Source organism: Hyla sarda, chromosome 1, assembly GCF_029499605.1.
Source record: "Hyla sarda isolate aHylSar1 chromosome 1, aHylSar1.hap1, whole genome shotgun sequence".
Lineage (NCBI taxonomy): Eukaryota > Metazoa > Chordata > Amphibia > Anura > Hylidae > Hyla > Hyla sarda.
Window position 1 is genome coordinate 451,148,287 of NC_079189.1, and position 27,046 is coordinate 451,175,332.

At 48.0% G+C, this 27,046-nt stretch overlaps 1 protein-coding gene across 3 annotated transcripts in view; it reads right to left on the bottom strand.

Moving 5' to 3' along the window:
* Positions 1 to 27,046, bottom strand: part of PIWIL1 (piwi like RNA-mediated gene silencing 1) — a 394,474-nt gene that overhangs the window by 224,265 nt on the left and 143,163 nt on the right. For all 3 annotated transcript variants that reach the window (XM_056533540.1, XM_056533559.1, XM_056533548.1), the window contains exon 9: positions 25,246 to 25,357. In XM_056533540.1, coding sequence (XP_056389515.1) covers positions 25,246 to 25,357 — 112 coding nt within the window. The remainder of the gene's footprint in view (positions 1 to 25,245; positions 25,358 to 27,046) is intronic.

Sequence of the window (27,046 nt, forward strand, 5' to 3'; positions counted from 1 at the left end):
TGCGGTCGAGAGACAATGGAGACCTGTTACACCGGAAGAAAATCACGAGTTGAAGAGGTCAGTGATGAAACTGGGCAGATGACACGGCCTCCACAGCCACCGCCAATCGACCCAGGACATCCATGCAAAAGCGAATGGAAACTGGAGCAGGGAGCTAAAGTCATCAGACTCTTGACAAAGCGGGCAGAGGCCGCATCGAACTGGAGCCCCAGGAGAGCGGTTGGGCTTGTCCCAAATGACCATCCAACCGAAGTGAGACAAGGTCTGGGGGTTGAGACTAAGACTCTCCAGGATCTGGGTCCTGGCTGGAGCTCAGATCAGGAGGTAGTCCTAATAAGGAATCACGGAAACAACTGCTGTCCGTAAAAAGGCTATCACAGGCACCAGGACTTTGGTAAAGGTCCGCGGAGAAGTGGCCAGACCGAAATGGATAGCCACAATAGAAAATGACCGTCCGGAACTGCAGAGCGGAGGTACCCCTGATGACCGGGAAACAATGAGATGTGGAGGCAAGCATCCTTGATGTCCACCGAGGAACAAAAACTCCCCTTGAACCATGGATGCCAGCACCATGAGAGACTCCATTCGGGATGGGAATGCAAGATGCTGGCTGAGATACTCCAGAACCAAGACTGGGTGAACAGAAATGCCTTTCTTGGAGACCACAGAGAGGTTGGAATAAACCTCGAAAACGTTCCCCTGAAGCTGCATGTCCAGGCATCTCGGAGGGTAAGAGGCGACCGAGAGAGGTCGGCGGGTGGGTCGGCCCTTCAGGCCAAAGAAGGCCTACGGGTGCCTGATGGGGCCGACAAACGTCCGGAACGGATAGCCGAGCTACTGGAGGAATGGGATAGGAAAGAGAAGCCCTCTTCCCATGAAGGCGCCTGGCTGGACCCTTTGATGGTACAAAAGGTCCGCAGAACCGGAAGGAGAACTTACAACGGAAAGCGGTTCTGTGAGTCTTACCATAGGTAATAAAGAACTCTTTTTCCACCCGTCGCCTCACTTCCTGAAGGTGGCGTCCGCATTCCAGGCTTAAAGCCACATGAAAGGTTGGTGGCTACCAGGTAGCTTGTGGTAAAGGCAGCACAGCGGCTGCACATGGATGCAGAACACAGAAAAATCTCAGGCTGCGGAGCATCGGAGAGCTAGATTAAATAAATCCTCCGGAGGGTTCTTTAAGATTACCCTGGTAGAGTTGTAAGACCATACTAAAAGGGCCTTTGACACCAAGGCAGAAGCAAAAGCAGGAAGAACCTGCTGCCTCAAGGGCAGAGATTGCCAAAATATCCATGTTCGTGTCCGCTGGATTCTTGAAGGCAGCCGCATCAGCCAACGGCCGGGTAGGCGCCTTAGAGAGGCGGGAGATCGGCGGATCCACAGTTGGAGAGGAGATCCACGAGCAATGAGGTCCTTGGCGAAGGAATACCGCGCTTGAACCTTCTTTGTTTCCTGAAACTTCTTGTCAGGGTGACTTCAGGCGGATACCCGCCGGGCGTAAAATTCAGCGTGAGAGCTGAAAGTCTTGAATGCACAAAGAAAGGAGACTTCTAGAGTCACGTCCGAAGTTCCTAGGTCCTTTAGATGGAAAGTGTCTCTTATGGCCGCAAGCACTGAGTACACCACCTTAGGCACATCCGTGCGGTCCTCTGAGTCGGAGGCCGAATCAGAAACTTCTTCCACAAGTTCTCCAGGTCAATGGGAACGTCTGAGGCGGCCCTGGAAGAGAGAGAGACGGACCTGGTACGCCGGTCTGGAGAGCCAGAGCGGTGACCCTGGGAGCATTCTCTAGAGGAGCGACGCTTGCTACAGGTCGGAGTAATGGGACGATGCCTGCGAGGGGAGCGCCCGTGCCTGCCAAAAGACTCAGGGGATGAGTCAGATGACACACCCCTATGATGCTGCGAGAGTGTCAGAATAGGGGGAGAGCGGGACCTTCCGGAGGGCAAGTGTAGGGAGGGCCTCTCCAAGGCAGTCACCACATAAAGGGAGACCTGAGCCAAGTCAGATATAGACTGGGAGAGGGAGGGAACCCAGGCTGGAGGGGCGGCCGGACCCACCAGGTCTGGAAGAACTACCAGGGTAGAGTAGCAGGGGGGTCTGGGGGAGCAGTGGAGAAGGCAGAACAAGTGGTTCAGCAGAACCAGACAGTTTAGAGTTACAGTATTAACAGATTAAAGGAGTGGCTAACACTCCAGTTAACTGTTTAAAGGGAGGCCGTTCTGGGCCTCTCTCACCCAAGAATGTGTTCAATTTCACTGTGTTGCTGATACAGTCTGCTTATCTTACTGTTTCACACGCCTTGAGATCCCCATAAACCACAATGGACCTATTTTAAAAATTAAACCACAACACTAACACTCTGTCACACCCCGGGACGAAAGGAGAAATGCTGGCCAAAAGCAAGGGAGGGGCATGTTAGGAGCATGGGGGCACAGCTGATTGGCCCCTGCCACAATAATCGCGCACACAGCGCTGATTTGTTGACAGATCACGCCCAGAGAAGCCTCGGCGGCCCTGGGTGGGCGGAGCTAAAGCGCACCTGGCCGAAGTATTATCAAGAAGTCCCATAGTGTCGCCCGCTCCTTGCCTCGAGCGCACATGCAAATGCATGTGCGCTCGCGGGGAATGGAGCAGACTAGATGCCACCGGCAGCAGCCGCTGCTGAAAGTGAAAGTAAGCCGGCGCTCAGAGCGCCCGCATAGAAGAACGCCGCGGCTGTCAGCCGCTTCAATGTAAAGAACAGGCACACAGTCTTCCACACACACACATATATATATAAGAATAAAGTGTATAAAGTTGTGCCCCATCCAAACTGTCACTGCTCACCCTAGTGATAAAGGACCCCCTGTCCAGGCCAGCCCCATTAGACCCATGAGAAAGGTGGGCCAAAAACTGAGGGTCTCCAGATGTTGCAAATCTGCACCTAAGGAGAAAGGGAAATATACTCACCTCAGTCAGAAGAACTTACCTCATGAAGTCTTCAGCCAACTTTTATCACCTGCATCATGCCGGGCTACATGTGCGAGCGAAGCGAGCAGGGAGATAGGGTGACCCGGACCCATGAGGTAAAAACCCAGGCGTTGACCGTTGACGAGAGGGGGTGAACAGCACATATACGCAATGTCTGTGCCCCCTTACTCGCAATGGGGAAACAGTGAGCCGCAGTTCCTGAGTCCCCACCTGAAAACAGGAAAGAAAATGGAATAAAAAATCTAACACATCCCTAAATATAGGGGGGAAAAAAAAAACCTGGTCTGGAGAGAACTCCAGACCATGTCCACCTCCTTAGACACTAAGCTTAAACTGATTAGCTCAGGGCCTGGAGGCGGGTATATCCTGCTGGGAGGAGCTGACTTCTTTGTTGCCATAGTGTCATACCTCCTAGAGACAGCAGCATACACCCACGGTTTGTGTCCCCCAATATCACCTCATTAGGGGACACAGACCATGGGACGCCCCATAGCAGTACCTGGGTTGGGAAAATACAACCGCCAGAGAAAGGGAGGTAAGTCCAGAGACTAAACCACATCCCTCTGCAGGAGATTGTGGTCGAGACCCTGGACCGTGAAGGAACCGGAGCTCGGCAACTAACCACCTGTTATATTCCACAGACCATTTGGAGAGGGCGAAGACCCAGGGGAAAGGAACCTTTCTCTTGCAGAGACTGGAATCCGACAGTTGACAGGGTTGTAAAACGTCTTGGCAGAAGAGAGGAAAAATGAGGAAAGAGGGTAGGACCTCCAGAGAAAAGACAGAACAAGACACAAGACCACCGTGGCCTGGTAAAACTAGGAAAGGGAGAGCGCTAACAGAACCCCAGTTCAGAGAGTGCTCCAGAGATACCAACTTTAAGGGTTGAAATGTCGCAAGGAGTCTCAAAGAGAGAGCCCTGCAAGGCATCCAGTCTCAACTTGAGGACTTTATGGCCTCTCACCTGATGCAAGTGAAAACCCTGCATATCAACCCTCAACCCTCTATTGGGATTACACATAAAATGTGGAAGTCAGCTGCTGGGCCCGGGTACCAGCAAATGGTGATCCAGTCCTAATGTATAACGTGGAAATGTGAGAAAGAAAAAATGACCCAATTGAGAGGCGCTACTATCTCCCAAAGTAGAATCCAATGCAATCCAACAAAGTTAGATGTGATAAAGCCAAGTGCATTTATTAATGAAACAAAAGTAAAATTGGGGATGGATAACTCAACTCGGGGGTGGCACTCCGTTCAGATCAGTATGCCCATAAAAGTGTGTCAACAAGTATAAACACAGAGAAAACTATGCCAAAAGCATTTGGGAGTAGCCCTTTATATAGAAATAGAATAGTTTTATGTCTATGTACAGGGCTCCTCCCAAATGCTTATGGCATAGTTGTCTCTGTATTCATACTCATTGACAAAATTGTACAGGCTTACTGATCTAAACAAGGAGGTGTCAACCTCGAAACACATTATCCTTAATTTTACTTTTGTTTCATTTACGTTAAATAAAAAGGGTAAACGTGAAGGCTAGGACAGCAGCAGCTGAAACTACACCAAATCATTCAGGACTACATCTAAAAGAGGGGAAGTGTGGTGGTTGGGATAGTAATACCACATACAGTATAAGGAAGCCAGAGGAGGGAGGACATCAGCTGCAATAGCAGGAACCGTAGAATATCGGTATCACTCCCTAAAGAAAGGGGGAGTGTGACGGCTGAAATACCATTGGCAGGCGCCGTACCAAAACCACCATTACGCCTGATGCAAAAAAAAAAAGATTAATGTGATAGCTGGAATAGTAAAAGCAGAAATAATGGAATTCAAAGACTTCCATTACTCTGCTTTGTAGAGGACATTGCAATGAATGTAGCAGCAATAGTAGGTATCCTACACATTACACCCCCTATGCCAGTGCAGAAAGCTTACCAAGAGCACCATTAAGCCTCCTATGGGAAGGGGTAAAGTGAAGACTGCACTAGCCATATCAGGAATCAACCAAACAACCCAATGATTTCTCCTTAGCAATACCAGGTACCCTGCCATATACATCACCGATGAAAGGGGGTAGTGGGAAGGCTATATATTAGCAGTAACAGGTACTCTGCAAATTACTTTCCCTTGGAAGTATAGTAAAGTGCAGGTACCATGCAAACCGTACCCTTCATAGAAGAGGGTAGTGCAATGGCTATGGTAGATACAGCAGGAACCATGTGAATTACTGCACCTATATGTAGAGTCACCCTTCAGTCACCTCACATTAGCAGTGGGGTAACAGCACTTCAGTAGGGACATAAAAAGTGTAAAATAAATGTGAAAAAGGATAAAAAATTACATAAAGTGAAAAAGCCCCTCTCCCAATAAAATTTAAATCACACCTTTTCCCCACTTTACAAATAAAAAAAAAAAAGTGTAAAAATCTATTAATAAACATATTTGGTATTTTTTGCATATGTAAATGTTCGAACTAGCAAAATATAATGTTAATTATCCCGTACGGTTAACATGAAACCCCAGAAAAGTTAAGTTAAAAAGCTAAGTTAAAAATTAAAAAGCAATTAAAGTTAAGTTAAAAAGCAATTAAAAAGTCATGTAAAAGTGGTACTGATAAAAACTACAGATCAGGGCGCAAAAAATTAGCCCTCATACAGCCCTGATTTTTGTACTTGCCGTAAAATCTCTTTCTCGAAGGATCCATTGGGGGACACAGACCAGGGGTATATGCTGCTGTCACTAGGAGGCTTGACACTATGGCAACAAGAAAAAAGTAGGCCCCTCCCAGCGAGATATATCCGCCTACAGGCAACTGAGCTAATCAGTTTTAGTCCCAGAGCAGTAGGAGAGGACCGAAAGGTCAGAAAATAACCATGAACTGTCCGAGGAAACCACAGAATACAAATTAACTGAACACACCCTCGGACAGGTAACTGAACCAGGAACACCAGAGAAAATAAGGGCGTGTGCTGTGTCCCCCAATGGATCCTTCGAGAAAGATTTTTCGGTAAGTAAAAAATTCTCCTTTTCTCTGTCGGCTCCATTGGGGGACACAGACCATGGGACGTACCAAAGCAGTTCCTAGGGTGGGTAAAGTAAAAAAAAACAGTCAGCCGGAAGGCTGGACAACAGCCACCTGCAACACTTTGCGTCTCAGACTAGCATCAGCGGATGCAAAGGTATGAAACTGGTAGAACTTTGTAAAGGTGTGCAAAGATGACCATGTGGCCGCCTTACAAACCTGTGAGGCCGAAGCCTTTTTGCGGAGAGCCCAGTATGCTCCGACAGAACAAGTGGAATGAGCGGAAACCCTTAAGGGTGGAGTCTTCCCCTTTCAGCGTTAGCCTTCCGAAATAGCAGATCGAATCTACCGAGCTGTGCCAGGGGTAGCGACCTGGTTGTCGCCTGCAGCTGCAAGCCCATCCTGCTTTGCGGTGGGCTCTGGTGAAGACCAGCGGCACCTTTGACTCCGCTCCCTGGTACGGTCCTAGACATCTGCCACACAGGTCCAGCGGATCCACATACACCAGAGTCCTGTCTTCAGAAGCGTGAGTGTTACACAACCTTTGGTAAAAAGGACGGAACCGGACGGAAAACAACTTTGTTCTGGTGTACAGTCAGGAAGAGAGAGTGGCAGGAGAGAGCTGCCAGCTCTGAAACTCTCCTAATAGAGGTAATAGCAATCAGGAACACCATCTTACAAGAGAGAAGGTGAAGAGAAATGTCCATGAGAGGTTAGAAGGGGGCACCCTGCAGGGCACCAAGAACCAAGTTCAGGTCCCAAGGTGGTGTAGGGGACCTGTAAGGAGGGGTCGCATGGGCAACTCCCTGAAGAAAAGTCCATATATGGGGATCGGACGCTAGAGGACGTTGAAAAAGAATGGAAAGGGCCGAGACCTGAACCTTAAGGGAACTGAGAGCTAACTGTTGTTCTAGCCCCGACTGTAAAAATTGTATTATTCTAATTGTTACACATTCACAACGTTTATCTGGTATAGGATTCTATTGTGGCACTTGTAGTCCACTGCAGGCATCCTCCATTGTATGCATTTTTATGCTGGGGATCGCCCCTAGCAACGGACTACAAGGGCCGGATCTGCTCCCCCAGTATAAATGCACAACTGCTCCTTATACCCTATGTGGAGAAATGCCTGAGAGAAAGAGTTACTGACTCAGTCTACCCTGTCTACCACATATTGCATTACCATACTGTCGACTGCCTTGTTTGATCAGCTCTGTTGTTCCATTTGTATACTGAAAAACCTTAATAAAACTTTATTTTGAAAAAAAAAAAAATGCACAACTGCATTTGGGGTTGAGCACCTCCAGCCATTTGAGACCACGTTTTTTTGTTGTTGTTTTAAAAAAATTCCGACTGTAAAAAGGAAAGAAGTCGAGGGAGAGAGAATGTAAAGGGGAAAAAGGAGTGAGATTCACACCAATGAAAATAAGACCGCCAAGTACGGTGGTAAATCTTCGCAGAAGAGGGCTTGCGCGCCCCGAGCATAGTGCGAATCACCTGGGGAGAGAAAACCCGAGCCCTCAAAACCGCCACGCCGTCAAATGCAGTGACAGTAAATTGGGGTGGCAAAGTTGACCTTGAGAGAGAAGGTCCGGACGAAGAGGAAGGCGTAGCGGAACGTCGTATAGAAGTCAGACCACGTCGCGTACAACGCCCTCCTGGGCCGGTCCGGAGCCTAAAGAATGGGGGGAACGTCCTCTACTTTGAGTTTTCTCAGGGCCCTGGGAAGGAGCGGAAGAGGAGGGAAAAGATAAGGTAGGGCAAAGTCCGATCAAGCAATCACAAGGGCATCCGTGGCCAGAGCCAAGGGATCCCGAGACTTCGGCACCAAGAGAGGGAAGAAAAATCCGCAGGTGGGGGTGCCCCTTCAGGCAGAGGTAGGCTTGCGGTTGCCCACTTTTTCCGAGAAACGAAAAGGAACGGTTATTCGATTTCCAGGAGGGATGGATTTAGAAGGAGGGAGCCTTCTTGTCCTGCAAAGGCGCCAGTCTGAACATCCCACTGGAACCAAATGCCCGAAAGGAGGTAGACTTTCGGCAAGAGGTAGTGCTGCGAGCCTTATTTTGTGGTAACAAGGAACTTTACCATCCGTCGCCTCTGAGATGATCTCATCTAGGCGCTTACCAAACAGTCGGGAACCAGTAAAAGGAAGCTCCATCAAAGATTTTTTTTAGGAGCGACATCCACGTTCCAGGTCTTAAAGGAGTAGTCCAGTGGTAAACCCAGTGGTGAACAACTTATCCCCTATCCTAAGGATAGGGGAAAAGTTTGAGATCACGGGGGGTCCGATCGCTGGGGCCCCTGCGATTTCCTATACGGAGCCCCGACAGCCCGCGGGAAGGGGGCGTGTCGACCTCCGCACGTAGCGGCGGCCGACACGCCCCCTTAATAAAACTCTATGGCAGAGCCGAAGCGCTGCCTTTGGGAATCTCCGGCTCTGCCATAGAGATGTATTGAGGAGGCGTGTCGGCTGCCGCTTCGTGCGGAGGTCGACACCCGCTATCTGGCCGGAGAGCCTGGCCCCCCGTACGTACAGAGAGATCGCAGGGGGCCCCAGCGGTCGGACCCCCCACGATCTCAAACTTATCCCCTATCCTTAGGATAGGGGATACGTTTTTCACCACTGGACTACCCCTTTAAGCCGCATAGAACGACGAAGGGCCACCAAGTTGCCTGTGGCAAAGGCCGCACAACGGGCTGAGTGCATAGAAGCAGTACAGAGATAGTCCCCGATCCCTGGATAGCTAATTCAGACAATTCCTCTGAGGGGAATCGGGAAAGAATACCGTGGCGGAGTTGGGAAGTCCAGACTGAAAGAGCTATTGACCACAAGGCAGAAGCAAAAGCAGAAAGCAAGGAAGAACCCGCTGCTTCAAAGGCGAATTTCGCCAGAGTCTCCACTTTCTTGTCCGCCGAATCTTTGAAGGAAGCTGCGTCCACCAATGGCAGTTGCTTTTGACAGGCAGGAGACCGAAGGGGCAACTGTAGGAGTGGTCCACCAAGCAATAAGGTCCTTGGCAAAGGGAAATTGCGCTTGAACCTTCTTGTCAGGGTGCTTCCAGGCCGACTCCAGTAAGGCATCAAATTCAGCATGAGAGCTGAAAGCCTTAGGTGCAGGCCGGGAACGGTGAAAGGAAACTTCGGGAGCCACGTCCGAAGTTCCTGGGTCCTCTAGATGAAAAGTGTCCCTTATGGTCGCAACCAAAGTGTCCGCCAGTGCGGCCATATCTGTTTGGTCATCTAAGTCAGAGGCAGAATGAGAATCCTCATCTTCCAGTCCTCCAGGATAGTGGGAACAGGTGGAGACAGCTCTGGATGAGGGAGAAACTGAGTATTTTCTCCCCTTTCCATCCGGTGTTTAGGTGCTGTCCTCCCCTGGAGACGCCCTATTTTGAGCCCACTGCTCTTTATTTCAAGCTGGGGAGCATATTGGGCTCAAACTTATTGCTCTCTCCGCCCCCCCCCCCCCCCCCCCTCTCTTTTCTTTTGGAGTTGTGGAGTTTTCATTGGGGGCTGCGTAAGTGGTGAAGGACTGTTTGTTAGCTTTGTACCCTCAAATGTCTGTCAGCACAGACGCCGACTTCAGCGGGACATTTTACTTTCACTTTGGTGGCCGAAGGCATCCAACATTGCCCCACTCTGCATGCGCCAGCTCATAGATCTGGCCATATCTCCGCAGTGACATCTGGGCATATTTTCCATAGCCGTCGGCAGCTGCATCTCTCGCTCCCTGACAGAGGTGTCCCAGGGCCAATGAGAGGCATCTTATGTTAAGCCCTGCCCCTCCATTCTCATTAGCTCAGTGTCTCCCTCCTTCTCTCTCTCTTCCTCAGCTGTGGACTGGAGTTCTCCTCACAGCAGCTACCTCACAGGGGACACAGACATGGGTGAGGAGGTTCCAGCACTCACCGATGCAAGCAATTGGTATTTATTGTATATCCAAGTCACAGGACGCATTTCGGCACTTAGCCTTCCTCAGCAGAGGAAGGCTAAGTGCCGAAACGCATCCTGTGACTTGGATATACAATAAATACTAATTGCTTGCATCGGTGAGTGCTGGGACCTCCTTTATTATATTACAGTACTCTTTTCCTCGTGCACCACCACTTTTCAGATAGTGCCGACCATTGCTCTACTACAGACATGGGTGAGGCCGTTTTAATTTGCTATGTCCGAACCCAGAACTGTCCCTCCTTCTAGACAGCTAACTGGAGCCCTAGTCACCTATTATACTTGCAAGGGCTGCAACGCTAAAATGTCTGGTTTTGCTGAACCCACTTGTCCTGACTGCACCCCCCCGACCCTCCTGGTATTTCTACTTAGGATTCTCCTCCAGACCCTGTGGGCTCTGCTATCCCTCCAGAATGGGTGACTTCTCTCTCTTAGTCTATTTCTGACTTTGCACAGGTCTCCTGTTCCGTGGTGACTGCCTTGGAGAGGTCCTTCTTTAGCCGACCGTCTAGAGAGACCCGTTCTCCCTCTCCCTATGTTAAGCGCTTTCATAAGCGTACCAAGGGTAGTTCTTCAGACTCAACTCAGCAGTCTACTAGCAGACATAGGCGCTTCCCTCATAGGTATCGCCTCTCTGTCTCAGCAACCCGCACACGCATCTCCTCTAAGAGGCGCTCACTGGGTCGCCACTCTGGCTCTCCAGTTCAGTGCACCAGGTCAACTTAGTTAGAAGAACTTACCTAAAGACGTCTTCAGTCAGCTTTAGTCACCTGCATCATGCCGTGCTGAAACAGCAAGACTAGCAGGGAGGTAGGGGAACCCGGACCCATGAGGTACAACCCCAGACACTGACCATTGGCGAGAGGGGGTTGACAGAACATCCACGATGTCTGTGCCTCCTCAATCGCAAATGGGGAAACAGTGAACACTATGTTCCTGAGTCCCCACCAAAAAGAGGAAAAGAAAAGGGAAATAAAAATGTAAACATCCCTAATCTTGAAAAAATAAAAAAATGTTTGACCTGGTCTGGGGAGCCCCAGACCAGTGTCTGCCTCCTATCGACACTAAGATAAAACTTATTAGCTCAGGTGCCTGTAGGCGGGTATATCCTGCTGGGAGGGGCCGACTTTTTTCTTGTTGCCATAGTGTCAAGCCTCCTAGTGACAGCAGCATATACCCATGGTCTGTGTCCCCCATTGGAGCCGATAGAGAAAGGGTGATTTAAAATAAAATAAAAAAGTTAATAAATGTGATTTAACCCTTTCCTTAATAAAACTTCAAATCACCCCTTTTCCCATAAAAAACACCATGTAAATAAATATAAACATATGTGGTATCACCGCATGCATAAATGTCCGAACTATAAAAATATATCATTATTAAACCGCACGGTCAATGGCGTACACGTAAAAAATATCCAAAGTCCAAAATAGCGTTTTTTTTTTCTTATATCATGAAAAAATGAACAAAAAGCGATCAAAAAGTCCGATCAATACAAAAATAGTACCGTTAAAAACTTCAAATCACGGTGCAAAAAATTTGCCTTCATACCGCCCCATACGCAAAAAAAAAAAAAAAAAAAAAAAGAAATAGGGGTCAAAAGATGAAAATGTTAAACATCTAAATTTCTGTGCATGTAGTTATGATTTTTTCCAGAAGTACGACAAAGTCAATCCTATATAGGTAGGGTATCATTTTAATCGTATGGACCTACAGAATAAAGATCAGGTGTCATTTTTACTGAAAAATTTACTGCGTAGAAACGGAAGCCCCCAAAAGTTACAAAATTGTGTTTTTTCTTCAATTTCATTGCGCAATGATTTTTTTTCCATTTCGCTGTAGATTTTTGGGTAAAATGACTGCTGTCACTGTAAGAGTAGAATTGGTGGTGCAAACAATAAGCCATCATATGGATTTTTAGGTGCAAAATTGAAAGGGTTGATTTTTAAAAGGTGAGGAGGAAAAAACGAAAGTGCAAAAACCGTCCTTAAGGGGTTAAGTAACAGGACATCAGAGCGTACCTGTACATCTTTGGTCCTTAAGGGTATAATGATCCTTTTATAGTGGTTTTGAAGGGAAACTGAGAGCTGCATCACCTGCACGGCGCCGAAGATCCACTTGCCGATCCGGAGGCTGCGGGCGACGGTGATCGGCGGGCGGCGATGAAGTGTGGCAGAAGAGGGCGGCTCCCTGGATCCTACGGAAGCCTAGCAACTTCTGGAGGGCTACAGTCTGAGACCATAAGACTGTGGTCTCCAACCTGTAGCCCTCCAGATATTGCAAAACTACAACTCCCAGCATGCCCAGACAGCTGTTTGGGCATGCTGGAATATGTAGTTTTGCAACAGCTGGAGGACTGCAGTTTGAGACCATTATACAGTGGTCTCTAAACTGTATCCCTCCAGATCTTGCAAAACTACAACTCCTAGCATGCCCAAACAGCAGCATGCTGGAATTTGTAGTTTTGCAACATCTGGAGGGTAACAGTTTGGAGATCACTGTTGCAAAACTGAAAATCCCAGCATGCCCAAACAGCTGTTTCAGCATGCTGGGAGTTGTAGTTAAGTACCTCCAGCTGCTGCATAACTACATCTCCCAGCATGCCCTTCGGCGATCAGTACATGCTAGGAGTTGTAGTTTTGCAACAGTTGGAGGCACAATGGTTGGAAAATACTGATTTAGGTAACAGATCCTAACTGAAGGTTTTCCAACCAGTGTGCCTCCAGCTGTTGCAAAAGTACAACTCCCAGCATGCACGATCTGTCAGTACATGCTGGGAGTTGTAGTTTTGAAACAACTGGAGGCTTGCCCTCCCATGTGAATGTACAGGGAAATTCACACGAGCAGGTTTACAGTAAATTTCCTGCTTCAAGTTTGGGCTGCATCAAATTTTTCGCCGCAGCGCAGACTCCTACCGGGAAACTCACCGTAACACGCCAGTGCGAATCTATCCTAAAAACACTACACTAACACAAAATAAAGGGTAAAACACTACATACACACCCTCTTACACTGCCCCCCCCCCCCCCCCCCCCCAATAAAAATGTAAAATGTATTGTACGGCAGTGTTTCCAAAACGGAGCCACCAGCTGTTGCAAAACAACAACTCCCAGCATTTCTGGAAAGCCACTGACTGTCCAGGCATGCTGGGAGTTTAGCAACAGCTGGAGGCACCCTGTTTGGGAATCACTGGCATAGAATACCCCTATGTCCACCCCTATGCAATCCCTAATTTAGTCCCCAAATGTGCATGGCGCTTTCCCACTTCGGAGCCCTGTCGTATTTTAAGGAAACAGTTAAGTGCCACATATGGGGGTATTTCCGTACTCGGGAGAAATTGCACTACAGATTTTGGGGGCTTTTTCTCCTTTTACCCCTTATGAAAAGGAAAAGTTGGGGGTTACACCAGCCTGTTAGTGTAAAAAAAATTAAAATGTTTACACTAGCATGCTGGTGTTGCCCCATACTTTTTATTTTCACAAGCAGTAAAAGGAAAAAAAGACCACCAAAATTTGTAACGCAATTTCTCCTGGGTATGGAAATACCCCATATGTGGGCGTAAAATGCTCTGCGAGTGCACAACAAGGCTCAGGAGTGAGAGCGCACTATGTACATTTGAGACCTAAATTGGTGATTTGCACAGGGGTGGCTGATTTTACAGCGGTTCTGACATAAACGCAAAAAAATAAATACCCACATGTGACCCCATTTTGGAAACTACAGTCCTCACGGAACGTGACAAGGGATATAGTGAGCCTTAACACCCCACAGGTGTTTGACAAATTTTCATTAAAATTGGCTGGGAAAATGAAAAAAAATTTTCACTAAAATGCTGGAGTTACCCTAAATTTTTCATGTTCACAAGGCAAAAAAGCAAAAAAGCCTCCCAAAATTTGTAACCCCATTTCTTCTGAATAAGAAAATACCCCATATGTGGATGTAAAGTGCTCTGTGGGCAAACTACAATGCTCAAAAGAGAAGGAGTGCCATTGGGATTTTGAAGAAAAAATTTGTCCGGAATTGAAGGCCACGTGTGTTTACAAAGCCCCCATAGTGCCAGAACAATGGACCCCCCCACATGTGACCCCATTTTGGAAACTACACCCCTCACGTAATGTATGTAAGAGGTGCAGTGAGCATTTACACACCCACAGGTGTCTGACAGATTTTTGGAATAGTGGTCCGTAAAAATGAAAAATGTAATTTTTCATTTGCACAGCCCACTGTTCCAAAGATCTGTCTAATGCCAGTAAGGTGTAAATACTCACTGCACCCCTTATTAAATTATGTGAGGGGTGTAGTTTCCAAAATGGGGTCACATGTGGGGGGTCCACTGTTCTGGCACCACAGGGGGCTTTGTAAACGCACATGGCCCCTGACTACCATTCCTAACGACTTCTCTTTACAAAAGCTCTATAGCGCTCCTTCTCTTCTGAGCACTGTAGTTCACCAGCAGAGCATGTTACGTCCTAACAAGGGGTATTTCCATACTCAGAAGAGATGGGGTTACAAATTTTGGGAGGCATTTTCTCCCATTACCCTTTGTAAAAAATGGAAAATTTGGGGAAAAAACTGCACTTAAGTGAGGAAAAAAAAAATTTCATTTACAAATCCGATTTTAACAAAAAGTCATCAAACACCTGTGGGGTGTTAAGGCTAACTGCACCCCTTGTTACGTGCCTTGATGTGTGTAGTTTCCAAAATGGTATGCAATGTGGGGAATTCTGCAGTTCTGGCACCATAGGGGCTTTCTAAATGTGACATGCCTCCCAAAAACCATTTCAGCAAAATTAACTTTCCAAAATCCCATTGTCGCTCCTCCCCTTCTGAGCCCTCTACTGCGCCCTCCGAACACTTGACATACACATATGAGGTATTTCCTTACTCGAGAGAAATTGGGTTACAAATTTTGGGGGTCTTTTTCTCCTATTACAACTTGTAAAAATTCAAAAACTGTGTCTACAAGAACATGTGAGTGTAAAAAATGAAGATTCTGAATTTTCTCCTTCATTTTGCTGCTATTTCTGTGAAACACCTAAAGGGTTAACACACTTATTGAAAGTCATTTTGGATACTTTGAGGGGTGCAGTTTTTATAATTGGGCAATTTATGGGGTATTTCTAATATGAAGGCCCTTCAAATCCACTTCAAAACTGAACTGGTCCCTGAAAAATTCCGATTTTGAAAATGTTGTGAAAAAAGGAGATTTTTTCGTACTCACCGTAAAATCTCTTTCTCGTAGCCTTCATTGGGGGACACCGAACTGATGGGTATATGCTCTTGCCACTAGGAAGCGCTGACACTAGGTAAAAGAAAGTCGGCTTCTCCCTGGAAGGATATACCTGCCCACCTGCAGTGAAGTAACCAGATGTGTCACAAAGCAGTAGGAGAAGCCAAACGAGGAAATATGTCCGAAGGACCCTAGAAGGAATCCCAGAGAAACCAAGGACCAGAAAAAGAAGAAAAAGAAATGGGTGGGTGCTGTGTCCCCCAATGAAGGCTACGAGAAAGAGATTTTACGGTGAGTACAAAAAAATCTTCTTTTCTCGGTCGCTCTTCATTGGGGGACTCCGAACTGATGGGACGTACCAAAGCAGTCCCCTAGGTTGGGAAAAAACAACCCCCAGTGAAAAGAGCCAGTCCCAAGACTGATCTCACGTGGCCGCAAGGCCTGCGGACGAGCCCCCAGGCCGGAAACACTCTAAGCCCAAAAGGAGCTCCCGGAAGATCTCCCGTCCAAAGAATGGACCAGGACCAAAAGGTAAAGGCCATCCACTGTAGAGACCCAAGGCACCCGGGTCATATAGAGAGACAAGAAACCACCGGACAAAGGGGAAACAGATGTCCGCGAACAACTCTCCTGGCAAAAAACTGCCATAAAGAAGAGAAGGAGTGCAGAACAGAAATACCACCCCGACGAACGGAATCGCGGAGGAGTTGGGCCAGACGCAACAATGTCCAAGACCTGAGCCATCACTAAGGCCCAAGAATCGGAAAGCCGCCTGAAAGAAGGCACACCACAGTATCGAAGGATAGAGTCCCAACAAGGGAACTAGCATCCTGAAGAACATCCCGTCAGAAACGGGAATGGAGAGAGAACCCATGAGAACCCAGTTCGGACTCCCATTGTCTGGGCATAGGAAGGATTACTCTAGAAGACTGTGGTGTCAATGTAGTACAGCTGAACCAGACAACAGGGGAAGAAGGAACACACCTTCCAAGGAGAGCACTAGGCTGATAAGGTGGACGGAAAACACTCAAGCCTAGGCAGTAAATCACTGGAGAAAGTACTTCAGCAAAAAGCAAAATAGTACCCTGATCCCGTAGCCCTGAAAAAAAGGGGTCTGGCAAGCGCGCAATGCGCAGAAGGAGTAGAAAAAAGCAATGTCTGAGTGGATGAAACCCCCAGGCTCCAGCGGCAACCCTCGCCGCCGCCTTGCGCCCCAAGAGGGACCGGAATCCCGTACCCTGAGGCTGGGCAACAAATACAAGACGTGATGAGAGCCATGTCAGCCAGTGACCAGTAGGCCCTGAATCACCCTGGACAGGGACCCCGGAAAAAACACCCAGAGGGACAGGGAGAGGCTGAACCAACCGGAGTCCCAGCAGGCCCCACGTCGGAACAGAGGTGGTCAACTGCCTCGGAACCGGGAACGGATCGCCGAGAACCCTGGACGCATCTCCCTAGCCAAAGGAAGGTGGCTCTCCTCCCACAAAGCGGACCTAGCATATGTAGGAACACAAACATGGGGACCCCACGACAACAGTGGCGTAACAAAGACTGCAGACACTAAAGAAACTGCAGACATCCAAGTAACCAGCAGGAAGGCAGGTATGCAGCCAACAGTGAAACCCGATAAGGAGAACGGAGCGACGCTGCTGTTGCTGCAAAGGTCCCTGGGACCTAAAGACAGAAAGGAACTAAGGACCCACAAGCACGCACTCTGCGGGAACGCACCTGAAAGAGAGATACCGGACTACAGCTGCAGCAGTAGTCGAACAGGGAAGGTGAGTAGGTGGACCAGAGCACAGAGCAGACATGTTGGGCATTTTGGGGCCCAGTGGGGAGATAACCCAGCCTGCAGACAGAGTAGCAGGCATGCAGAGGGGGACCTAGCTAAGCAGGTAACCCTGTAAACCAGTATGTGGTGCAATGTATTAGGCACATGGGGCAGCTTGGAGAAACCCTCCTGACAACTACCATGCAGAGGTGAACTACCGTCCACGGGGTGACAATGCATGGTAGATGACCCGAAGGTGGAAAGGCGGGAAGGCCAAGAAAATTCTGCCCCCTGGAGAGAGGAAAACAGAGGGACCGCAGAATGTGTCCCTGACATCCCGTATAGTGTCCTGTGGGACACGCAGGATCAGTCCCAACTGCCGTGGGACCGTCGGCAGAAGAAATATGAAGGCAACTCTCTGGCTTGCTGGTATAGGTCCCTAGGGGACAGCGAGTGATCCCATCGGAAACCTTGTACAATAGTGAGGACACGGAAAACTAGTCGCAGAGACGCCAGCTATGGGATGTGTAACCGGTGGAGCAGGAAAAACTGCAACCACTACCTGGCTGACAGGTACAGGTCCATGGAAGACGAATAATGCTGTGGCACCTCGCTCAGTAGTAAGGTACCGGAACTCCATCTGCAGGGACATCAGTCAATAGATGTATGACAGGCGGTGTAGGTAACCATACAGACCACTGTTTTGCTTACTGGTATGGGTCCATAGAAGATGAGCGCCTCACACAATAGTGAGGAACCGAGTGACACACCAGCCGTTTGATGGTGTAGAGAATCACACAGATGTAGGCAACCATGCAGATCACTGCCTGGCTCACTGGCATGTATCCACGGAAAAACTACTATGCACATCCTTGGTACTGTACTCATTAGAGAGGAACCGGAAACCCAGGTGCAGACACATCAGCTATGAGATGTATAACTGGCAATGTAAGCAACAATACAGACCACTGTCTGATCCTTTGGCTTGGATCGTCCGAAGACAACTATTCATGACGTCGGCACCTCGCTCAGTAGAGAGGAGCCGGAATTCCAGTCGCAGACACCACGGCCGTGAAGTGTGTGACAGGCGATGCAGGAGACCATGCAGATCACTGACTGGCTCACTGGCATGGGTCCATAGGAGACAAAGAACCTTAGGGTCCTTAACCCCTTAAGGACACAGCCCATTTTCACCTCTAGGACGCAGCCCTTTTTTGCACATCTGACCACTGTCACTTTAAACATTAATAACTCTGGAATGCTTTTACTTATCAATCTGATTCCGAGATTGTTTTTTCGTGACATATTCTACTTTAACATAGTGGTAAATTTTTGTGGTAACTTGCATCCTTTCTTGGTGAAAAATCCCAACATTTGATGAAAAAATTGAAAATTTTGCATTTTTCTAACTTTGAAGCTCTCTGCTTGTAAGGAAAATGGATATTCCAAATATTTTTTTTTGGGATTCACATATACAATATGTCTACTTTATATTTTCATCATAAAATTGACAAGTGTTTACTTTTAGAAGACACCAGAGGGCTTCAAAGTTCAGCAGCAATTTTACAATTTTTCACAAAATTTTCAAACTCGCTATTTTTCATGGACCAGTTCAGGTATGAAGTGGATTTGAAGGGTCTTCATATTAGAAATACCCCATAAATGACCCCATTACAAAAACTGCACCCCCCAAAGTATTCAGAATGACATTCAGTAAGTGTTTTAACCCTTTAGGTGTTTCACAGGAAAAGCAGCAAAGTGAAGGAGAAAATTCAAAATCTTCATTTTTTACACTTGCATGTTCTTGTAGACCCAATTTTTGAATTTTTACAAGGGGTAAAAAGATAAAATTTATACTTGAATTTGTAGCCCAATTTCTCTCGAGTAAGCACATACCTCATATGTCTATGTAAATTGTTCGGCGGGCGCAGTAGAGGGCTCAGAAGCGAAGGAGCGACAAGGGGATTTTGGAGAGTACGTTTTTCTGAAATGGTTTTTTGGGGGCATGTTGCATTTAGGAAGCCCCTATGGTGCCAAAACAACAAAAAAAAAAAAAACATGGCATACCATTTTGGAAACTAGACCCCTTGAGGAACGTAACAAGGAATTAAGTGAGCCTTAATACCCCACAGGTGTTTCATGACTTTTGCATATGTAAAAAAAATATATATATTTTTCACTAAAATGTGTGTTTCCCCCCAAATTTCACATTTTTGCAAGGGTTAATAGCAGAAAATACCCCCCAAAATTTGTAACCCCATCTCTTCAGAGTATGGAGGTACCCCATAAGTTGACCTGAAGTGCATTACGGGCGAACTACAATGCTCAGAAGAGAAGGAGTCATATTTGGCTTTTTGAGAGCAAATTTTGCTCGGGGGGCATGTCGCATTTAGGAAGCCCCTATGGTGCCAGGACAGCAAAAAAAAACGACATGGCATACCATTTTGGAAACTAGACCCCTCGGGGAACGTAACAAGGGGTTAAGTGAACCTTAATACCCCACAGGTGTTTCACGACTTTTGCATATGTAAAAAAAAAAAATTTTTTACCAAAAATGCTTGGTTTAGCAAAAATTTTACATTTTTAAAAAAGGTAATAGCAGAAAATACCCCCAAAATTTGAAGCCCAATTTCTCCCGATTCAGAAAACACCCAATATGGGGATGAAAAGTGCTCTGCTGGCGCACTACAGGTCTCAGAAGAGAAGGAGTCACATTTGGCTTTTTGGAAGCAAATTTTGCTCTGGGGGCATGCCGCATTTAGGAAGCACCTATGGTGCCAGGACAGAAAAAAAAACCCACATGGCATACCATTTTGGAAACTAGACCCCTTGGGGAACGTAACAAGGGGTAAAGTGAACCTTAATACCCCACAGGTGTTTCACGACTTTTGCATATGTAAAAAAAAAAATTTTTTTTTTTACACTAAAATGCTTGTTTTCCCCCAAATTTTACATTTTTACAAGGGATAATAGCAGAAAATACCCCCCAAAATTTGTAACCCCATCTCTTCTGAGTATGGAAATACCCAATAAGTGGACATGAAGTGCACTGGGGGCGAACTACAATGCTCAGAAGAGAAGGAGCATCATTGAGCTTTTGGAGAGAGAATTTGGCCATGTGCATTTCCAAAGCCCCCCCGTGGTGCCAGAACAGTGGACCCCCCCACATGTGACCCCATTTTTAAAACTACACCCCTCACGGAAGGTAATAAGGTGTGCAGGGAGAATTTACACCCCACTGGCATTTGACGGATCTTTGGAACAGTGGGCTGTGCAAATTAAAAATTTTATTTTTCATTTTCACAGACCCGTTTCAAAGATCTGTCAGACACCTGTGGGGTGTAAATGCTCACTGTACCCCTTGTTACATTCTGTGAGGGGTGTAGTTTCCAAAATGGGGTCACATGTGGGTATTTATTGTTTTGCACTTATGTCAGAACCGCTGTAAAATCAGCCACCCCTGTGCAAATCACCAATTTAGACCTCAAATTTACATGGTGCACTCTCCCTTCTGAGCCTTGTTGTGCGTCCCCAGAACACTTTGCGCCCACATATGGGGTATCTCCGTCCTCAGGAGAAATTGCGTTACAAATTTTGGAGGCTTTTTTTCTTTTACCGCTTGTGAAATTTTAAAGTATGGGGCAACACCAGTATGTTAGTGTACAAAAATGTTTTTTTTTTTACACTAACATGCTGGTGTAGACCCCAACTTTACCTTTTCATAAGGGGTAAAAGGAGAAAAAGCCCCCCAAAATTTGTTAGGCAATTTCTCCCGAGTACGGCGATACCCCATATGTGGCCCTAAACTGTTGCCTTGAAATACGACAGGGCTCCAAAGTGAGAGCGCCATGTGCATTTGAGGCCTAAATTAGGGATTTTCATAGGGGTTAACATAGGGGTATTCTACACCAGTGATTCTCAAACAGGGTGCCTCCAGCTGTTGCTAAACTCCCAGCATGCTTGGACAGTCAATGGCTGTCCGGAAATGCTGGGAGTTTTTGTTTTGCAACAGCTGGAGGCTCCGTTTTGGAAACACTGCTGTAGGATACATTTTTCATTTTTATTGGGGGGGAAGGGGTGGTGGGGGGGGGGGGGGCAGTGTACGTGTGTATATGTAGTGTTTTACTCTTTATTTTATGTTAGTGTAGTGTAGTGTTTTTAGGTTACATTCACACTGACGGCGGATTACACTGAGTCTCCCGCTAGGAGTTTGAGCTGTGGCTGCTGCAGCTCAAACTAGAAGCAGGGAACTCACTGTAATCCGCCGCCAGTGTGAATGTAACCTGTACATTCACATGGGGGGGGGGCAAAACTACAACTCACAGCATGCACTGACAGAACGTGCATGCTGGGAGTTGTAGTTTTGCAACAGCTGGAGGCACACTGGTTGGAAAATACTGAGTTAGGTAATAGAACCTATTACCTAACTCGGTATTTCCCAACCAGTGTGCCTCCAGCTGTTGCAGAACTACAACTCTCAGCATGTACTGATTGCCAAAGGGAATGCTGGGAGATGTAGTTATGCAACAGCTGGAGGCACGCAAGTACAACTCCCAGCATGCCGAGACAGCCATTTGCTGTTCCTGAATGCTGGGATTTGTAGTTTTGCAAGATTTAGAGGGGTTCAGTATGGAGATCACTGACAGTGGTCTCTAAACTGTGGCCCTCCAGATGTTGCAAAACTACAAATCTCAGCATGCTAAGACAGCAAACTGCTGTCTGGGCATGCTGGGAGTTGTAGTTTTGTAACATCTGGAGGGCTACAGCTTAGAGACCACTGTCAGTGATCTCTAGCCTGAACCCCTCTAAATCTTGCAAAACTACAACTCCCAGCATGCCAACATAGCAAACAGCTGTCAAGGCATGGTGGGAGTTGTAGTTTTGCAACATCTGGAGGGCGACAGTTTAGAGACCACTCTCTAAACTTTCGCCCTGCAAATGTTGCTAGGCAACAGACCCCGGACACGCGGCGTCATACTCACCTCCACCGCCACCGTGATCACAGCCGCCGCCGGGTAAGTGATCGCCGCTGCCGCTACTACACGGTTCCCCCCGCTGTGCCCGGACACCAATGGGTGGGCATAGCGGGGGGAACCGAACTTTAACCCCCCGGCCCCCAGTCTGCTATTGGTCGGTCGCTCGGCCGATCAATAGCATGGATAGGAGGGGTGGCAACCCTGCCACCTCACTCCTATCTCTTCAAGGGGGATCGAGGGTGTCTTGGACACCCTCGATCCCCCTTATTTTATCACAGAGCCGCCGTTGATGGGCAGGGGGAGAGCGCTCCCCCTGCAAACACCATAGATGCCGTGATCAGAACTGATCACGGCATCTATGGGGTTAATGCTGCAGGGACCGGCGCGATCGCGGCCCCGGCAGCTGCGGTGGGAATCCGGCTGTGATTGACAGCTGAGTCCCACCCGCGATCTCCTGCGCTGCCTGCGGCAGAGCAGGAGATCGCTTGGACGTATGCATACGTCCATTTGCGCGAACGTGTAATTCGCCTGGACGTATGCATACGTCCAATAGCAGGAAGGGGTTAAGGCACATCAGGTCAGTTCTCCACATACTGCACCCAGCAGTGGGGTATCGGAACTGCAGCCACAGATACATCAGCCGTGAAACATGTGATAAACGGCAGAGGAAACCATGCAGACCACAGTCTGGCTTACTGGTATGGGTCCTGAAGACACATTGGGCAGTCCTCCATATACCACACCCAGCAGTGGGGTATCGGAACTGCAGCCACCGACACAACAGCCTTGAGTCGTTTGACAAAAGGCAGAGGAAACCACGCAGACCGCTGTCTGGCTTACTGGTATAGGTCCAGAACGTAGCGAGACATGACATTGGATGCCTCGCATAGCAGTGAGGTACCGACAAGTGGATGACAGGTGGCAGAGGAAACTGGCAGAAACTGTCTGACTGACTAGTTTGGAACTCTAGTAGAGAAGGGTGCTGCCTTCGGCATCTCACACCAGTAGAGGTACCGGAGAGCCAGCCGCTAAGGTTGCAGCTGTGAGATGAAGGACAGCCGAGGCCATCGTCAAGGTATGGCACCCAGCGGTAGGGGAAACAATGTATGAAGAGATCCCCTATAGACACCAAGGGACCATACGTCCCAGACAAAAAGCTGCCACGGCAACAATGTCAAACTTTTGTTGGATAGCTGATATGGCCGATAGGCCAAGGCTCCCATAATATAGAGGGCAATACTAGAAATGTGATTTCCACCGTGAAACTGCTGGAGACTTGAACTCCACAGAGTTCCCCAAAGCCTTACATTATAATGGCAGACTCAGGAGCGGTGGCCAACCGCCGCCTAGCTGCGTGGCCCGCCACCTAGCTCCGTGGCTAGGGAAAAAAGACAACCCGGAGAAGAAAAGCTCCCCCCAGGCCGCAGTTTAGGGAGCCGACGGCGTCGTTCAGAAAAACGAGCGGCGTCGCTGCCGGTGAGAGGGGAGGAGCTAAGCTCCGCCAGAAGCTGATATGGCGGCCCGGAGAGGAAAAACTCCCTCCGGTCGCAGATTAGGGAACAGACGGCGCCGCTTGGTGAACAAGCGGCGCCTCTCCAGAATGTGAGGGGCGGAGCTAAGTTCCGCCGAAAAACAAAACAAAATGGCGGCGCGGAGAGGAGAAGCTCCCTCCGGGCTGCAGAACAGGGAGCCGACAGCGCCGCACAGAGAACGAGCGGTGCCGCTCCCATGTGTGAGGAGGTGGAGCTAAGCTCCGCTGAAGCTGACATGGCAGCCCGGAGAGGAAAAGCTCCCTACGGGCAGCCGAACAGGGAGCCAACGGCGCTGCTCGGAGAACAAGCGGCGCCGCTCCTAATGTGCGAGGGGCACAGTTAAGCTCCGCTAAATCTCATATGGCAGCCCAGAGAAGGTGAAATTTGACAGGCAGCCCGGAGAGGGGAAGCTCTCTCCAGGCTGCAGAACAGGGAGCCGACGGCGCCGCTGCTCCCGTGTGAGGGGCGAAGCTAAGCTCCGCTGAATCTGACATGGCAGCCTGGAGAGGAGAAGCTCCCTCCGGGCTGCAGAACAGGGAGCCAACGGTGCCGCTCGGAGAACGAGCGGCGCCGCTCCCATGTGCATGGGGCGGAGCTAAGCTCCGCTGAATCTTACGATGGCAGCCCGGAGAGGAGAAGCTCCCTCTGGGCTGCAGTAGAGGGAGCCAACAGCACCGCTTAGAGAACGAGCGGCGCCGCTCCCATGTATGAGAGGCGGAGCTAGGCTGCGCTGAATCTGACAGGCAGCCCGGAGAGGAGAAGCTCCCTCCGTGCTGCAACCGGGAGCCAACGGCGCCGCTCAGTCCTGATGGTGAGGAGGCGGAGTCAAGCTCCGCCGGATGAAAAAGACAAGGGCGGCCCGGAGAGGGAAGCTCTCTCCGGGCCGCAGTTCAGGGAGCGAGCAGCGCCGAAAAAGTGAGAGGCGGCAGGAGGAAGGATAAAGGCCGCGGAAAGTGTGCTGCCTGACCTCCCGGAAGGCGTGCTGGCACAGGGGCGTACCATGAGCTCCCTTAAGGTGGAAGTCCGGCACCCTGAGGGGGGAGGGAGTAAAATACTCAACTGCCTTCTTATACTCACCCTCAGACGTCTTCAACCAGCTTATGGCCACGCTGCATCATACAAGGCTACAAATAGCGGTGCGAGCAGTGGCAGTGGGGGACCAGGTGGGGGACCAGGTGCTGGCCGTTGGCGGGAAGGGGTTGACGGTGCATCCATTGATGTCCCGTGCCCCTTAGCCGCATATGGGGAAACAGGCAGCGCCAAGCTCCTGTCGCCCCACCTGAAAAGTGAAAATAAAAAGGGAGTAAAGAAATCCAACTTAAAGCCCTAACTAGAAAATAATAAAAAGACCAGGTCTGGAGAGAACCAGACCGTGTCCACCTCCTAATTGACACTAGATAAAACTGGTTACTTCACTGCAGGTGGGCGGGTATATCCTGCCAGGAAGGAGCCGACTTTCTTTTTCCTAGTGTCAGCGCCTCCTAGGGGCAAGAGCATATATCCATTAGTTCGGTGTCCCCCAATGAAGAGAGACCGAGAAATTGGAAAATTGCTGCAGAACTTTGAAGCCCTCTGACGTCTTCCAAAAGTTAAAACATGTCAAATTTATGATGCAAATATAAAGTAGACATATTGTATATGTGAATCGGCAATGGTGATTTTGAACATTGCCTTCGATTGTAGTGTGAACACAGACTTATTACATTTTACACAGACTTTGTAATTACATTTTGATAAATGAGGGTTATATTTATAATTCTGCGACTCAAAAGAAAAATAAATAATCTTACAGTCTTGTAATAGTCGATAAAACTGATATCACTGCCATCTGATTTCTTGAAAAAAGACTCCGGAGTAAAATCCCAGTTGATATCATCTATGCGATAAGTGCGATTGTTGTACCTAAAATTGAAAAGTTAAAAGGACATTTAAGTATTCACTCATATATCATATTTAGAATAAAGAATTCAATTTAATATTTGCTAAAAGGAACCTGTCACGCCCCTTAACCCCTTCCCAGTAGCTTGTAGGGAACAGCATTAGGACACAACACGTAACGTTTATCTGATGATGCCCTTATAGGAAAAAATGCTTTATTTGTCATTCTCAGTGCCCCGAAGATGTGGAAGACGTTGCCGTAGCACCATGTAATCATGTTGCCCCTTCCTTCTTCCCAGCACCTCAGGCTTGACACTGAGTGACAGAAAATTCATGCTTAGCCCAGCTCTTAATTAAGTTTGAGTGGATAGGAGGTGGGAAGGGGTAGTGTGACAACATGGAGCTACATTTTCGTTTTTGCACTTTTGTTCCTTCCTCCTCCCCTTCCAAAAATCATAATGCTTTACATTTTTCAACTACAGATTCACATAAGGGCTTGTTTAATGTGTCACCAATTGTATCTAATACACGGGTGCACGCTAAACAAAAAGAAAGTTGCAGCTTGGTAAAAAAAAAAATGGAGGCTCTCAGCGCACTTTTTGATCAAAACATGTCCCCCATCCACCACGCGGAGGTGGCCTTACTTCGGATTGTATCCTAACACGCTGATTCCACTCAACTCTGCTGGGTATATATCCTCTGACTGGGTGACATGCAGGATCTACTATCAATTTAACAAAAAACTCCAGGGGTGGGTGCACGGCTAAAGAGGGTGCCACTCACTCCCCCTTACTTGCATATGGGAAAAAAAAAAAATATATGTTTTTTTTTTTCAAATTGATAGTGGGATAAAAATGTTTTTCTTTCTTTCTTTCTTACTAACTTTACTTTTGATTTCCCCATAGGAAACAATCTATAGCAATCATTAGACTGTTGTTGCTGATCAGTGCTGTGTAATATGCATATCACTGATCAGTAAAATCAGCTATCTACCAGTATAGTCTGCTAGAAGGCAGAACAGAGGAGGAGATCGTCAGAGATGCAGCCATTAACACTCATTGAACCCACGCAAAGATGCGACCGATGGTTCCAAAAGTCCCCATGAGCTCTGATAATGCCACAGATGCCGTGATCAGTATTGGTAATGGTGGGCGCAGCTTCATGTAAGGACGTAAATGTACGACCTAGTACAATAAGAATCAGCGGACCAGGACGTACATTTAACGTCCTTAAAAAGTTAAAGGGAAAGTCTGATATCATGACATATTCGAATATGATCAAAAACACTTAGTTTTTCAAAGATTCTGACCTCTGGGACTCCAGCCACTCAAGAACCAAGAGGCAAAGAAAACCACGTACATATTACTTCATATGTTTCTTTTATTATTTTCAAAGAAATGAGAAATGCAGATTACAAACAAACAGGAGACAGACACAGCTGTCAACGATGAAAATAAGGACACACGCAGCTGCATTATGGTAAAAGTATTTAATTATCTTGATGAGCATGTATATCATTAACCCCTTCCCGCTATTGGACGTATGCATACGTCCAGGCGAACTAAACTTTCGCGCAAATGGACGTATGCATACTTCCAAGCGATCTCCTGCTCTGCCGCGGGCAGCGCAGGAGATCGCGGGTGGGACTCAGCTGTCAATCACAGCCGGAGTCCCACCTTAGCTGCCGGGGCCGCGATCGCGCCGGTCCCGGCA